The sequence below is a fragment of the Petromyzon marinus genome, chromosome 61 (genome assembly GCF_048934315.1).
Source record: "Petromyzon marinus isolate PM22_M1 ecotype Great Lakes invasive population chromosome 61, UKy_Petmar_22M1.pri1.0, whole genome shotgun sequence".
Lineage (NCBI taxonomy): Eukaryota > Metazoa > Chordata > Hyperoartia > Petromyzontiformes > Petromyzontidae > Petromyzon > Petromyzon marinus.
In genome coordinates this window covers 1276032-1293918 of record NC_133727.1, presented here as the reverse complement: position 1 = coordinate 1293918, position 17887 = coordinate 1276032, and the positions used below count along the sequence as shown (strand labels likewise).

General features: G+C 51.4%; 1 protein-coding gene across 2 annotated transcripts in view; it reads right to left on the bottom strand.

Annotated features, from left to right (window-relative positions):
• The window catches only part of LOC116955788 (uncharacterized), a 51223-nt gene that overhangs the window by 14875 nt on the left and 18461 nt on the right, over window positions 1-17887 (bottom strand). Inside the window, exons 1-2 of one of the 2 annotated variants that reach the window (XM_076053424.1) lie at window positions 13575-13711; window positions 411-590 (exon numbers count right to left, since the gene is read on the bottom strand). In XM_076053424.1, coding sequence (XP_075909539.1) covers window positions 411-590; window positions 13575-13635 — 241 coding nt within the window. In that variant the 5' untranslated portion in view covers window positions 13636-13711. Of the gene's footprint in view, window positions 1-410; window positions 591-13574; window positions 13712-17887 lie in introns of those variants that run through there. The other variant, XM_032977113.2, reaches the window with a different exon arrangement.

The following is a 17887-nucleotide window of genomic DNA, read 5'->3' as shown; positions in this document are numbered from 1 at the left end:
AGGGGTGGGGTGGGGGGGGGGGTAGCACGCAGGAATGGAGAGTGACGATCGGCCGATTGCAATCCGCGGTTGAAACTCGTAGAAAGGCGTGCGCCCGTCAAGTCGTTTCGGTTGATGTTTTTTTTTTAAACCGTGGCGAGAACTCGAGGGAGCCTCTCGTATTCGCAAGAGCGACCTGGAGCGTGAGAAGTCTGCCAATCGAGGGTGTTGACTGCCGCGGTGTGCAATGCCTATTCAGCAATTTACAGGTCGCTAGGCGGGACTACGGCCGCTGGGCCGAGACCAACGATGGAGTGGATGCTAAAGCAGATAACGACGCCCGATTAGGATGTCCACTGCGGGCACGGAGCGATGATGTCGACGTCGACGATGGAAACGTCTGCGTCCTTGTTCAGCGCCTGCCGCCTCACCTATGTGGTGAGCGTCGCAGTTGGGGTCCGGGGCCTCCATGTGGAGCAACGTCTCCGCAGCCTCCATAGCCTCGGCTCCACCTCCTCCGCCCTCCTCGCTCGGGCCCACCACCTCCTCGGCGGGCTCGGCCACCTCGTCGTTCATCTCCATGTCCTCTGGGCTGCTCGCCGACACCTCCACTGCAGAGACACGGCCGGCCACCGCCACCATCGTCGTCATCATTGTCGTCATCATTGTCATTATCATCGTCATCATCGTCATTATCATCATCATTATCATCATCGTCTCGCAATGATCGTCAACTGCATACAATGAACGTCGTTGCGCCATACTTGTGTGCTCCCCACCTTTACAAAATCCGCACTGACCGATGTCATGAAGTCCGGTGAAATAACACCCACGGCTTGGGGGGGGGGGGGTGAAGCCAAGAAACAGACAAAGATCCCCTATATAGCCTGAACAGGCTGCAGGGGCAAGTGCTGTTAGCGAGAGCAGCACCTATGAAGGCCGGCACGTCACATGGCCAGCGCCACGCCCGGCTGCCTTCGCCTCCCTGGTGGCGATGTTTACACACCGCACCAGGTACTCACGGGGCCGAGTCAACCTAGGGGAGGGCCCACGACCGGCTCAGGACATTCGTCACCGGTGCTGGCCGTTGAGCGGGAATCGAACTCGGGCCGCCGCTCCTCGCACGCAAGAGGGCAACGTCACGCGCACCGCGCCTCGTCTTAGCAAGTTCGCAGGCAAGTGTTCACGGACAGGCTGGCCTCGGGCAGCCACGGCGGGGGTCTCCGGAAGGTGCCACGCGTCGATGGATCGATGGAAGCGGTGCCGACGCTTACACGGCCGAGCGGCGTTCGGGAACGGCAAGCGTCCAGAACGGTCGCTGCGCAGCTGCTCGAGTGTATGCGGCCCCGCTTGCGCTTTCTCAAGTTTAACCGGCGCCCGACGCACCTCTGCGCTACCGCGCCGGCCCCATCCAACTCTGTGGATGTGGTCGGCGGCAGGCTCGGGTACGTTCAGGTGGACTCAGGCGGACTCGGGTGGACTCCGAACCGCTGATAAAGAAGGCTGCTGCCTGGGTCAGCAAGACGGGCTCACGGTACAAAATACAATGACGAGTTGGGTTGCTGCGTTACGTTGAACCGGACAATATACTACTTCCGTGACGATCGTACGGTCTGTGGTACATATTGTTATATCACGGTTATCTGTAATTTGATGTACTTCACAAATTTCCGACAAATTATTCGTGAACACAATCATTTCAGTTCTAAGTACACGAGCGATATCACCCAATTAAGCACGTGTATTTTGTTGATCGCAGCCTAATAGTGATAATTAAAGGCCCTTCAGGTCTCCTTGAAGGGCATTCGGCGCGGGAACAGCTCCCAAGGCTCCCAAGGCTCCGCGATAGAAGAAACCGGCGGCACGCGCACGGCACGTGCACGGCACGCGCTTTGCCAGCCGGAAACCGTTCTCACCTCGCCAAGCAACCGAGCCGATGCTCGCAGGGCTCACATTGAGCCACCGGACATTGCTCGCGGAACGAAAGCAAGGGGCTCAACCGGGGTGACCGGGCATTTGCCAGGTGCGGCTCCCGAGCCCTGAAATGCTTTGCGAACGAAAGGCCGTCCGGGAGTCGTTAGCAATACTTAAGTGCCGTCTTGAAAACTCGCCTCTTTAAAAACTGGCCAACACCTTTTTCTGACGATCATCCGAAACCGGTCCTAGGCCTCCGACACTAGGCCGACTCGGCCTCAAATGAGTACCCGGGTGCGGTGTGCAGGGAACATCGCCACCGGGGAGACAAAGGTGGCCGGGCGCGGTACGAGTCACCAACCCCCTCGTGTGCCGTGCCGGCCCTTCATAGGTGCAACTCGCTAGCAGCACTTGTCCTACGAGCCTGCTAAGGCTACACGGGGGATCTTTGTTTGTTTGCTGTGAGTCTATGAACCACGCAGCGAACGGTAGCGCAGTGGTTCAGCAGCACCAGTGCGCTACGAACCCTGGTTCGATTCCCGCTGTCACGACCAATAACAGCACCGAATATGTCAACCCGGTCCTATATGGTGGGGGGGGGGGGGGGGGGTGCGAATCTTTGTCCTCGTCTTGTTTGTCTTAGCGCAAGCCTGTGCTCCTACGAAAAAATATCAAACAGTGCTAAGTGCCACCTCATTGGGGCCAGAATAACCGCTCAGAGGCCAAGCAAACATACGCAGCATTTCTGCCACGAGGATCTATTGACCACCGACACCAGTGGAGAATGAAAGACTCAAACGGTGCGAGCTTAGCGCTCCGATCCCCCGAGTCACCTCTTCACCGCCCCTCCCCCCATCACCGACGCGCGCTTCCATTGCCCGGCGCGAACGCAACGAGAAACCAAAGGGTACGGCGACACGCAGGGTGAGCTCGGCGTCACCGGGGAAAAACAAAAAATGTTCGAACATTCACGGTTGCTTGGTTAAACAAAAAAATCTCGGGTCAAATGGGAACTCTCCGAGCGACGGGAGAACAAGATGCCAGTTTTATACTCGGAAGCGCCGCCCGTCAGCACGACCTGCGCCAATTAACAAATCGGCACAACGACAACGAAAGACAACAAAAGACATCCGGCGTCTCCGCCGGGTAGGAAACGCTCCAGCCCGCGCGTCCGTTACGAAAGGCTGTTGCAGGGCGCATGGGCATAAGACGTCACCCGTTACACGCCGCACAAAAGACACGGACGTGGTCATCAACCGCCCCACCACCGGCGGCGTCAACAAAGGCCATCGTGGCAAGTGCCGTGAGCGAGCGCGTATTGCCAGCACAGCGGATGAGGGGTACGCGCGTGTGTGTGTGTGTGTGCGAGATCGGCACCGCGCCCAGCCGCCTTTGTCTCCCCGGTGCTACACCGGGTGCTCATTCAGGGCCGTGCCGACCCAGGAGAGACACAGGAGCACTTCAGATAAATTGTCACCCACTGCAAGCCGCGGCTACCAACTCGACCCTTTGGGGGTCCAGGTTTGGAGCACAGTGCACCGACCACTCACTGAAGCACGCCAAAGACAAAGATCCCCCGTGTAGCCTTAAAGGACTGTCGGGGCAAGTGCTGTTAAGCGAGAACCTATGAAGACCGGCACGGCACACGAGGGGGTGGGATAGACAGCACCTCGCCCGGCCGCCTGTGTTATCCTGGTTGCGATGTTTACACTCATTTTAGGTCGAGTTGACCTTAGGGGAGGCCCATGGCCGGTTCAGATAATCGTCACTTGGGGTTGGCCGAGAGCGGGAATCAAACTCGGGTCGCCGGGTTCGTAGCGCAGCGCGCCCAGCCACTGCACTACCGCTCCCTTTCATAACACACACGCACTCACCACCAGCTACTCTCCCTGCACACGCAAGGGGTGCGAAAATGCCGCATGATGAACCCACCACATTAGAATAACTTGAAACACCCTATGATTACCACTGCCTTGTGACCGCATGCTGTACTGGCTAACCTTAATAGGTATTCGAATAATTCTCGACGATAGTGAATAGGTCAGCGTAATCGCACTCTATAAAAGTGAAAAGAGGTCTGTGTAATTGCTATAGGAGAGTGAACAGGTTTGTAACAGATGTATGAATGTGAATCGAGTGTTGTGTGACGGCACCATAGCATCCTAGCCAAGCACCACCACCACCGCATGTTAGCCAAGTACCACCACCACATGCATCCTAGCCAAGCACCACCACCACCGCATGCATCCGAGCCAAGCACCACCACCACCGCATGCATCCTAGCCAAGCACCGCATGCTAGCCAAGCACCACCACCACCACATGCTAGCCAAGCACCACCACCACCGCATGCATCCTAGCCAAGCACCGCATGTTAGCCAAGCACCACCACCACCGCATGCTAGCCAAGCACCACCACCACCGCATGCTAGCCAAGCACCACCACCACCGCATGCATCCTAGCCAAGCACCACCACCACATGCATCCTAGCCAAGCACCACCACCACCACCGCATGCTAGCCAAGCACCACCACCGCATGCTAGCCAAGCACCACCAACACCGCATGCTAGCCAAGCACCACCAACACCGCATGCTAGCCAAGCACCACCACCACCGCATCCTAGCCAAGCACCACCACCACCACATGCTAGCCAAGCACCACCAACACCGCATGCTAGCCAAGCACCACCACCACCACCGCATCCTAGCCAAGCACCACCACCACCGCATCCTAGCCAAGCACCACCACCACCACATGCTAGCCAAGCACCACCAACACATGCTAGCAAAGCACCACCACCACATGCTAGTCAAGCACCACCGCATGCTAGCCAAGCACCACCACCACCGCATGCTAGCCAAGCACCACCACCGCATATACCACCGCATCCTAGCCAAGCATCACCGCCGCATGCTAGCAAGGCGCAGTTCTTCCAGCAAGTGTCAACAGCACACCCTGGCGAGGGAGGGCGGAAGGGCAGCAGAGGCCCCGCTAGGCAGGGGCGGCACCGTGAGGGAGGGGGGGATTGCAGGAGCGGGGGGGGGGGGCACCCACTTCCGTGTTACATTTCCGTGTTTACCGCTCTCTCTCTCTCAGTGAGAGTCCTTGTGTGTTTGAGAAAGTCGTCTGCTAGTAGCGTGTGTGGTGCCCGCGTGCCGATATCTCTACTCGAAAGGCTGAGACGCCCCCCGTACACCCTCCACAGGCTATTGGGGCAAGTGCTGTTTTACTCAGCGGACACGTGTCAAGAGGTTGGTTACGGCACACGAGGCGTGGGTGGCCAGCATCACGCCAGGCCACCTTTGTCTCCCAAAGCGCTCATGTTCACACTATATCATCTCGAAATGCACACACACACGCGCCGCTTTGTGATACCTACCCGCGCGTATGCTCAGGTAGCAACGTGCATAGACAAAGCCCTTGATCATGTATCATGTGCACGCACGTCAAAATAAACTACGTAAATATGCTGCCCGAATATAAACAAAGCAAATATCCCCGTAGAGGCATAAAAATTATTGGGGAAAGTGCCGTTAGCGAGCACCTATTAAAGCCCAAACAGCGCTCCCACGAGCGCTGTGTTAAGTGTCACGCACGGCCACCTTTGTCTCACCAATTCTGATGTTTACTCATCATGTACGGGCCCAGGGTAAGGGGGCCTGTCCAGATATCTCGCCTCGCCACCCGTGTCAGCGGCGGCCGGGAATCGAACCCGGGTCGACGGCGCAGGTTACGCGAACCCACCGCCACAGCACACGTGCCCCGACGCACGGGGATTCCTCGCCGCGACATAGCACTTGCCACAACACAAACACGCGACACAAACACTTGCCACGACACAAACACTTGCCACGACACAAACACGCGACAAACACTTGCCACGACACAAACACTCGACACAAACACTTGCCACAACACAAACACGTGACACAAACACTTGCCACAACACAGTACGCGACACAAACACTTGCCACGACACAAACACTTGCCACAACACAAACACGCGACACAAACACTTGCCACAACACAAACACTTGCCATGACACAAACACGACAAACACTTGCCACGACACAAACACTTGCCACAACACAAACACGCGACACAATCACTTGCCACGACACAAACACTTGCCACGACACAAACACGACACAAACACTTGCCACGACACAAACACTTGCCACAACACACTCGACACAAACACTTGACACAACACAAACAATCGACACAAACACTTGCCACAACACAGCACGCGACACAAACACTTGCCACAACACAGCACGCGACACAAACACTTGCCACGACACAAACACTTGCCACAACACAAACACGCGACACAAACACTTGCCACAACACAAACACTTGCCACAACACAGCACGCGACACAAACACTTGCCACAACACAGCACGCGACACAAACACTTGCCACAACACAAACACTTGCCACAACACAGCACGCGACACAAACACTTGCCACGACACAAACACTTGCCACAACACAAACACGCGACACAAACACTTGCCACAACACAAACACTTGCCACAACACAGCACGCGACACAAACACTTGCCACAACACAGCACGCGACACAAACACTTGCCACAACACAAACACGCGACACAACACAACACGCGACACAAACACTTGCCACAACACAAACACTTGCCACAACACAAACACTTGCCACGACACAGCACGCGACACAAACACTTGCCACAACACAAACACTTGGCACAACACAAACACTTGCCACAACACAAACACTTGCCACAACACAGCACGCGACACAAACACTTGCCACAACACAGCACGCGACAGAAACACTTGCCACAACACAAACACGCGACACAAACACTTGCCACAACACAGCACGCGACACAAACACTTGCCACGACACAGCACGCGGCACAAACACTTGCCACAACACAAACACTTGCCACAACACACACACACACTTGCCACAACACAAACACACTTGCCACAACACAAACACTTGCAACACAAACACTTGCCACGACACAACACACACACACTTGCCACAACACACACACTTGCCACGACACACACACTTGCCACGACACAAACACTTGCCACGACACAAACAAACACTTGCCACGACACAAACAAACACTTGCCACAACATTAACACTTGCCACAACACAAACACACTTGCCACAACACAAACACTTGCCACAACACACACACTTGCCACAACACAAACACTTGCCACGACACAAACACTTGCCACAACACACACACACTTGCCACAACACACACACACACTTGCCACAACACAAACACTCGCCACAACACAAACACTTGCCACAACACACACACACTTGCCACAACACAAACACTTGCCACAACACACACTTGCCACAACACACACACACTTGCCACAACACACAAACACTTGCCACGACACAACACGAGCACGTACCGCGACACCACGCGGCGCGACACAAACACGCGCGGCTCGCCAACACACAACACGCTACACAGTGTATACTTCACAGTACTGTGCAGGATGATGAAGGGGTAGGGGGGGCAGTTGGAGACCGAAGAGGCTCGTGTCATTTGTGAATGCTACGGAAGAGTGCTTCTTGCCGAGTGCTTTTACTTTTCTCGTCGTCGTCGTCACGTATCGAGATGCACGGCGGCCTAGGCCCCCTCCTCTGCGAAGAGTGCGGAGCGGTACGTGTCGTGTTCACGCGCACAGACATTTGACATCGGCGCGCTCGGTCGCCGCTAAACAGCCTCGCGCCGGGGCCCTTCCGACATCCAACCGCGGGCTTTTTTTACATGCGGCATGACAGCTAGTGCTGCAAGTGACATTCACCGCGCTCATGACCGGGAGGGGAAATCACTCAAGCGCACAAGGGACATTAATTCATACGATAAGCCGCGTCCTACATGCCAGCACCGAACTGACGAAAGACTCCAAGAGATGGCTCAATAAATAAGAGACGTAATGAAGAGATCCGTGGTGTCACCGACACTGCTGCTGTTCAAACGAACCGAGGCCCGGGTGTGTAAAATGGGGAGCGGGCGTCACGGGAACAGCCGATGAGAAGACGCGAGACGAAACCAACTCCGTGAGGGTGGAAGGAGGCCGAGAGGAGGAGGAGAAGGGATGAGAAGCGGCGGAGGGAGACAGCGGGAGGAGAGGCGGTGGCGGGAGCTGAAGTGGGGGGTGGGGTGGGAGACATCGTGGAGTGGGGAGGCCGCGACCGCACAGGAGGAGCAGCAGCTGGGGAAGGGGGTGGAGGGGAATGGGGGAGGTCACTGGCAACCAGAGACTCGCACAGAGACCCAGAGACTCGCACAGAGACCCAGAGACTCGCACAGAGACCCAGAGACTCGCACAGAGATCCCCGAGACTCGCACAGAGACCCAGAGACTCGCACAGAGACGCAGAGCCTCGCACAGAGACCCACAGACTCGCACAGAGACCAACAGAGACGTAGACCTCTAGTAGGGGCACGGGGTCAGCAGGTCACAACGACGACAAACACAACACGCACCGACAGGAGTGCAACGTGCAGGCAAAGGGAAGCGAGTCACTGTAGGCCAACTGCAGCACAACACGTGTCTAGTGAAGGACACAACTAAACTATTTTAAACTGTGCTCTATGTTACCAGGCAAAATCCCGCTGTACTGTGTCGCTCTTTTCAGGAAGCGACCCGACCATCACAAATGACAGCTCAACCAAGTGGTTGAGCATCATCGTCACGTGGACATTTACAGCAGCAACCAAACGCTCTAATCGCGTGGCGACTTTCATTCTAAAAGCGGAGGGGGAAAAAAACGGAGGACCTGGAGAAAAATCCACGCGACCACAGGGAGAGAGAGACACGCAGACTCCAAATATACAGCAGCAGGCATCAGGGTCGGGATCGAACCCACGACCACCTGTAGACCAGGCGAGGTAGTTAACATCTCACCACGGAGAGAGAGAGACACGCAGACTCCAAATATACAGCAGCAGGCGTCAGGGTCGGATCGAACCCACGACCTCGTGTATACGAAGCGAGATAGTTAACATCTCACCACGGGGAGCGAGAGACACGCAAACTCCAAACGGCGTGTGCCTATACCACACACTTCAGACGTGTACCGAGTCTACAGTTCATACACCGGTCCGTCTCGGGAGGTTGATGGGCGGCCTCACTGCTTATACAATCCTACACGCGTGCACATTATCGTTGCAGTGCAGTAATGCACACTACATCATTATAGCGTGCTGCAATTACAATGATCAAACTAGAAAACTACTTTTTATTTTAATCCGGTAAGGCCCACACCCAGCTTTAGAGCTCTTTTTTCGGAAGCAACCTGGCCAACAACGCTCGCCCAAGCAAATTGCTTATCGTCGATTGGACATTCATCGCAGACAAACACTCTGAACGCGTATAGACGTCAGGCCCAAATGCGGGGAGGAAAACCGGAGGACCCGGAGAAAAATCCACGCGACCACGGTGGGGGTGGAAGAGAGACACGCACACTCCAAATAGAGACAAGCAAGCATGCATCGTCAGAGAAGCAACATGGTACTGTATGGCACGTATACAAACACGCGTGTACAGCACGGTCAATGCACTGCTGGACGAAAGAACGTCTCGCACGAGGTTTTCCGGGCAACGGTTCAAACAATGCGGGCTGGGTGAACACTGCGGGGGACTCCTTCTCCTCCTCTGCAGGGGAAGTCATCTCGAGTGCGGAAACGCAGAGCGACGCATAGCGGGGCAGTGCGCGCGCATACCGGAAGCATGCCGAGTCGAGAGAGCGCGTGGCCTGTGGGTGTCTCGCCACACTCACTCACACACGTGGTGGGTTTGCCGTCCCCCGAGTGCGCGCGTCAGTCAAGGAGTCACGGTCCTGGGCCTCCACTAGGTCGAGTCGGACCTCGAGTGAGTAACCCGGTGCCGTGTGTGAACATGGCACACCCGGGGAGACAAAGGCGGGCCGCGGGTTGCCGGCCACCCACCAACTCGTGTGCCGTGCCACGTCTCTAATTAGGCGTTCGCTCACATCACTCGCTCCAAGCGTCTGTTGTCAAATGCCATGGGGAGGGGTTATTTTATGGTCGGTATTGTTTGCCTTGCATCACGCTGGGATTTTTGCACACAGCGTTGAAATTAGGTGGTCTTTATTTCTGGAAGATTTGCTGGTTTATCCCAGGATGTCCGTGTTGCGCGTCGTCGCTTTAAGATGTTCTGTGTTCATGTTTTGTTTTGTTGCGGTTGCACCCGACTCAAGAACCGCGTGGCTCACAGGGCTATGCACCTAACACATGAAACTTGAAAACTTGCACCGTGTGCGTCTGTAAACACGACTCGGTGTGTTTGTGTGGGGCCCCGCGGCACCTGCTGGGGCTTCCGCCACCGTGACCTCCTGCTCGGCGGGCGTTCCAACACTTCACGTGGCCTCAACGTGCACCTAGCCTGGCACAGACGTCGCTTGTTGTTTTTAGAGTGTAGCGGTTGTAGCGCACTGCTCTACGAACTGGGCGGACCAGAGTTCCGATTCCCGCTCACGGTTCAAACCGAACGCTGACGAATACCTGAACCGGTCCCTGGGCCTCCCCGCTCCTAGGTCGACTCAGCCTCAAACGAGCAGCCGGTGCTGAGTGTAAACGTCAAACGTCGCCACTCGGGAGACAAAGGCGGCCCGGTCGTGGTGCTGGCCACCCACCCACCCCCAAAGTGCCACATTATGGGATTTCTGCTGCTGCTCGCGAACAGCACTCGCCCCGACAGTCGGTCACGTGACGCGCGCGCTCAAGTCGACACCTCGCCGTGCACAAAGACAACAACAACAAAGACGACACAAAGACAACAACACAAAGACGACAACAACACAAAGACGACAACAACACAAAGACAACAACACCAACAACAAAGACGACACAACAACACAAAGACAACACAACAACACAAAGACAACAACAACACAAAGACAACAACAACACCAAGACAACAACAACACAAAGACAACAACAACACCAAGACAACAACAACACAAAGACAACAACAACAAAGACAACACAAAGACAACACAAAGACAACAACAACAAAGACAACACAAAGACAACACAAAGACAACAACAACAAAGACAACAACAACACAAAGACAACAACAAAGACAACAACACAAAGACAACAACAAAGACAACAACACAAAGACAACAACAACAAAGACAACAACAACACAAAGACAACAACAAAGCCAACAACAACAACAAAGACAACAACAACACGGCCGCGTGTCGCCCACTCCTCCACCCACACTTCTTCCTCTTCCGTATTCGCGCCCAATGAGGCGCGAATACGCCCTCGGCAGCGACACACACGAGCACACACACGAGGAGCACACACACACATACGAGCACACACACACACGAGCAAGGAGCACACACACACACGAGCACACACACACACACGAGCGAGGAGCACACACACACGAGCGAGGAGCACACACACACACGAGCGAGGAGCACACACACACGAGCAAGGAGCACACACACACACGAGCAAGGAGCACACACACACACGAGCAAGGAGCACACACACACACGAGCAAGGAGCACACACACACACGAGGAGCACACACACACGAGGAGCACACACACACACACGAACGAGGAGCACACACACACACGAACGAGGAGCACACACACACACACGAACGAGGAGCACACACACACACGAGCGAGGAGCACACACACACACGAGCGAGGAGCACACACACACACGAGCGAGGAGCACACACACACGAGCGAGGAGCACACACACACGAGCGAGGAGCACACACACACACACGAGCGAGGAGCACACACACACACGAGCGAGGAGCACACACACACACACGAGCGAGGAGCACACACACACACGAGCGAGGAGCACACACACGAGCGAGGAGCACACACACGAGCGAGGAGCACACACACACACACGAGCAAGGAGCGCACACACACACGAGGAGCACACACACACACGAACAAGGAGCACACACGAGCGAGGAGCACACACACACACGAACGAGGAGCACACACACACACACGAACGAGGAGCACACACACACACACGAGCGAGGAGCACACACACACACACGAGCGAGGAGCACACACACACGAGCGAGGAGCACACACACACGAGCGAGGAGCACACACACACACACGAGCGAGGAGCACACACACACACACGAGCGAGGAGCACACACACACACACACACGAGCGAGGAGCACACACACACACACGAGCGAGGAGCACACACACACACACGAGCGAGGAGCACACACACACACACGAGCGAGGAGCACACACACACACACGAGCGAGGAGCACACACACACACGAGCGAGGAGCACACACACGAGCGAGGAGCACACACACGAGCGAGGAGCACACACACGAGCGAGGAGCACACACACACACGAGAGAGCACGCACACACACGAGGAGCACACACACACACACGAGGAGCACACACACACACACACGAGGAGCACACACACACACACGAGGAGCACACACACACACACACGAGGAGCACACACACACACGAGCGAGGAGCACACACGAGCGAGGAGCACACACACACAAGCGAGCGAGGAGCACACACACACAAGCGAGCGAGGAGCACACACACACACGAGCGAGGAGCACACACACACGAGCGAGGAGCACACACACACACGTTCGCACACACACACAAGCGAGCGAGGAGCACACACACACGAGCGAGGAGCACACACACACGAGCGAGGAGCACACACACACACACAAGCGAGCAAGGAGCACACACACAAGCACACACACGCGAGCAAGGAGCACACACACACGAGCGAGGAGCACACACACGCGAGCAAGGAGCACACACACACACACACGAGCACACCAGGCGCCAGCACGTGTCTTACACAAGCGCCACGTGCAGCGTGCGCGACCCACGTGTGCGCGCGCACACAACATGACGTCGCCGCAGCGCTCGGTGCCAGGCTAGGTGCACCTGGAGGACAAGTAAAGTTTAAAAGTGTCGAATGTTCCGGCTGGCAGCACAGGCCCAGCTTGGTAACAGAACGCGGGTGTTGTGTTGTGCGCGGCTTATTTAGGCTCACACGTACACACTCACACACACGCGGCCACATGGCACACATGGCTGGTGGTGGAGGTGTTTGTTGTTCGCGCGGGCGGGGGAAAGCAAAACCAGCAATCATTCCTGTTACCCGCCCGCTCCCCCCCCAATAGGTGATCAACAATAACAACGGCAGCGCCGTACGGACAGCCACGTGAAACACAACAGCAGCGGCAGCGCCGTACGAACAGCCACGTGAAACACAGCATCAGCAGCAGCACGGGGATAAAGAAAAGCACGCAGCGCCACAAATGGCGCGCGCGCGATCCCCCCCCCCATGCCTCTCCTCCTTGCGCCTTCACCACAAACGTGACCACCACCATCACCACCACCACCTTCCTCGCAACAACAACAAAAACCCCGCGACACTGCGATTGCAACGCGAGACTCATGGCGGCCGCCGCTAGCCAATGTACCCGCTAGCGTCTCGCTTGGCTGTCGATATCGTCGTGACCGTCCCCAACCCCCCCCCAACCCCGTGTACGTGGAGGCGAGCGAGCGAGGTGAGAGAAGTCGCGAGGTGCTGCGGCCAAGGTCCCCGTACCGGCCTTGATGAGCAGGTCCAGTTGGTTCCCGCCCGCCCAGCGAGACACGCTCGCCGCCATCTTCCCCCCAGCAGCGCGCGCGCTCTCTCTCCCTCGGCTCGGTATCCGTGCGCGTGCGCGAGCCGCGTCACCGCCTCCACTGCCCCCCCACCACCAACCACCACCGCCGCCGTCGCCAATGAATCCCAAACCCTTCCCCCTCCTCCTCCCCCCCCACATAGCGCGCTTCCAACCCGGCGAGCCGAGTCCGATTCCCGCTCACGGCCTGACGCCGGTGACGATTATCTGAACCGGTCCTGGGCTCTTCCACACGAAGGTCGGCTCGGCCTTAAAAGAGTTACCCGGTGTGGTTCGTGAAAACATCGCCACCCGGGAGAGACAAAGGCGGCCGGGCGTGGTGTTGGCCACCACCCCCCACCCCCCGTTTCGTGTGGCGTTCCGGCCTTCAAAGCCGCTCGCTAACAGCACTTGCCCCCAACAGTCTAAAGGCTACACGGGGGACCTTTGTCTCTTGTTGCCCCCGTTGGCACGCGCACCCCCCCGTTTCCGTTAAGCGGGGGGCGACGGGTGGGGGGGGTGGCGCGCGCGCGCGCTCAACCGGAAGCGACGACCTATCACAGCACGGCATTGCGCGAGAGGCCCGGCCAATGGGAGCGCACTTCCGACTTTTGTATCGCTCCGCCGAGTGCACCGCCGCCGTTTTATTTATTTATTTGCCTCCCGCACAGATGGTTTTGATTCGATTCGGACGGTCGTAGATTAAATCCGCATGCGATTCTTATATCGATTTGTGAGCGTAGGAATCGTTTATTTTCTAGCAATGCATACGAATTATTATCATTGCGTAAGGCAATCACATGCTTTTAAGCAATTTGTTTATATTCTCTGCATACGCAAACGCCTGTGCTAGGAATATAACGATTAATCGATTATTAAAGATACTGACATTATCGATTAATGCATAGGGCATTTGCTTGTCTCGATTCTAAGTAGTGTAATATTGTAGCCACTGGATTATTTAGCAACAATGCTGAAGATTCACTCCATTGCATTCTGTAGAATCCATGCCAAGGATTAACTCCACTGGATATTATGGAATCAATGTTAAACATTCACTCCACTGTGGATTCTCTAGACTCAATGTCAAATATTTACCCCAATGGATTCTCTAGAGTGAATGTCAAATATTAACTCCAATAGATTAAAGAGAATCAATGTCAAATATTCACTCCAATGGATTATAGAGAATCAATGTCAAATATTCACTCCAATAGATTATAGAGAATCAATGTCAAATATTAACTCCAATAGATTATAGAGAATCAATGTCAAATATTCACTCCAATGGATTATAGAGAATCAATGTCAAATATTAACTCCAATGGATTATAGAGAATCAATGTCAAAAATTAACTCCAATGGATTATAGAGAATCAATGTCAAATATTCACTCCAAATGGATTATAGAGAATCAATGTCAAATATTCACTCCAATGGATTATAGAGAATCAATGTCAAATATTCACTCCACTGTGGATTATAGAGAATCTATGTCAAATATTCACTGCACTGGATTAGAGAATCAACGTCAAATATTCACTCCAATGGATTATAGAGAATCAATGTCAAATATTAACTCCAATGGATTATATAGAATCAATGTCAAATATTCACTCCAATGGATTATATAGAATCAATGCCAAATACACTACAATTGATTATAGAGAATCAATATCAAATATTCACTCCAATGGATTATAGAGAATCAATGTCAAATATTCACTCCAATGGATTATAGAGAATCAATGTCAAATATTAACTCCAATGGATTATAGAGAATCAATGTCAAATATTAACTCCAATGGATTAAAGAGAATCAATGTCAAATATTCACTCCAATGAATTATAAAGAATCAGTAAAATATTAACTCCAATGGATTAGAGAGAATCAATGTCAAATATTCACTACAATGGATTATAGAGAATCAATGTCAAATATTCACTCCAATGGATTATAGAGAATCAATGTAAAATATTCACTCCAATGGCAATGGATTATAGAGAATCAATGTCAAATATTAACTCCAATGGATTATAGAGAATCAATGTTAACTATTCACTCCTATGAATTATAGAGAATCAATGTCATATATTAACTCCACTGTGGATTATAGAGAATCAATGTCAAATATTCACTCCAATGGATTATAGAGAATCAGTCAAATATTCACTCCAATGGATTATAGAGAATTAATGTCAAATATTCACTCCAATGGATTATAGAGCATCAGTCAAATATTCACTCCGATGGATTATAGAGAATCAATGTCAAATATTCACTCCAATGGATTATAGAGAATCAGTCAAATATTCACTCCGATGGATTATAGAGAATCAATGTCAAATATTCACTCCAATGGATTATAGAGAATTAATGTCAAATATTCACTCCAATGGATTATAGAGAACCAATGTTAAATATTCACTCCAATGGATTATAGAGAATCAATGTCAAATATTCACTCCAATAGATTATAGAGAATCAATGTCAAATATCCACTCCACTGTGGATTAGAGAATCTGTCAAATATTCACTCCAATGGATTATAGAGAATCAATGTCAAATATTCACTCCACTGTGGATTATGGAGATCAATGTCAAACATTCACTCCAATGGATTATAGAGAATCAATGTCAAATATTCACTCCAATGGATTATAGAGAATCAATGTCAAATATTCACTGCACTCTGGTTATAGAGAATCAATGTCAAATATTCACTCCAATGGATTATAGAGAATCAATGTCAAATATTCACTCCAATGGATTAGAGAATCAATGTCAAATATTAACTCCACTGTGGATTATAGAGAATCAATGTCAAATATTCACTCCAATGGATTAGAGAATCAATGTCAAATATCCACTCCACTGTGGATTATAGAGAATCAATGTCAAATATTCACTCCAATGGATTATAGAGAATCAATGTCAAATATTCACTCCAATGGATTATAGAGAATCAATGTCAAATATCCACTCCACTGTGGATTAGAGAATCTGTCAAATATTCACTCCAATGGATTATAGAGAATCAATGTCCAATATTTACTCCACTGGATTATAGAGAATCAGTCAAATATTCACTCCAATGGATTATAGAGAATTAATGTTAAATATTAACTCCAATGGATTATAGATAATCAATGTCCAATATTTACTCCAATGTATTATAGAGAATCAATGTCAAATATTAACTCCAATGGATTATAGAGAATCAATGTCAAATATTCACTCCACTGTATTATAGAGAATCAATGTCAAATATTCACTCCAATGGATTATAGAGAATCGATGTCAAATATTAAATCCAATGGATTATAGAGAATTAATGTTAAATATTAACTCCAATGGATTATAGAGAATCAATGTCAAATATTCACTCCAATGTATTATAGAGAATCAATGTCAAATATTCACTCCAATGGATTATAGAGAATCAATGTCAAATATTCACTCCAATGGATTATAGAGAATCAATGTCAAATATTCACTCCAATGGCTTATAGAGAATCAATGTCAAATATTCACTCCAATGGAATATAGAGAATCAATGTCAAATATTAACTCCAATGTATTATAGAGAATCAATGTCAAATATTAACTCCAATGGATTATAGAGAATCAATGTCAAATATTCACTCCACTGTATTATAGAGAATCAATGTCAAATATTCACTCTAATGGATTATAGAGAATCAATGTCAAATATCAAATCCAATGGATTATAGAGAATCTGTCAAATATTCACTCCACTGTGGATTAAAGAGAATCAATGTCAAATATTCACTCCAATGGATTATAGAGAATCAATGTCAAATATTCACTGCAATGGATAATAGAGAATCAATGTCAAATATTAACTCCAATGGATTATAGAGAATCAATGTCAAATATTAACTCCAATGGATTATAGAGAATCAATGTCAAATATTAACACCAATGGATTATAGAGAATCAATGTCAAATATTCACTCCACTGTGGATTATAGAGAATCAATGTCAAATATTCACTCCAATGGATTATAGAGAATCAATGTCAAATATTCACTCCAATGGATTATAGAGAATCAATGTCAAATATTCACTCCACTGTGGATTATAGAGAATCAATGTCAAATATTCACTCCAATGGATTATAGAGAATCGATGTCAAATATTAAATCCAATGGATTATAGAGAATCTGTCAAATATTCACTCCAATGGATTATAGAGAATCAATGTCAAATATCCACTCCACTGTGGATTAT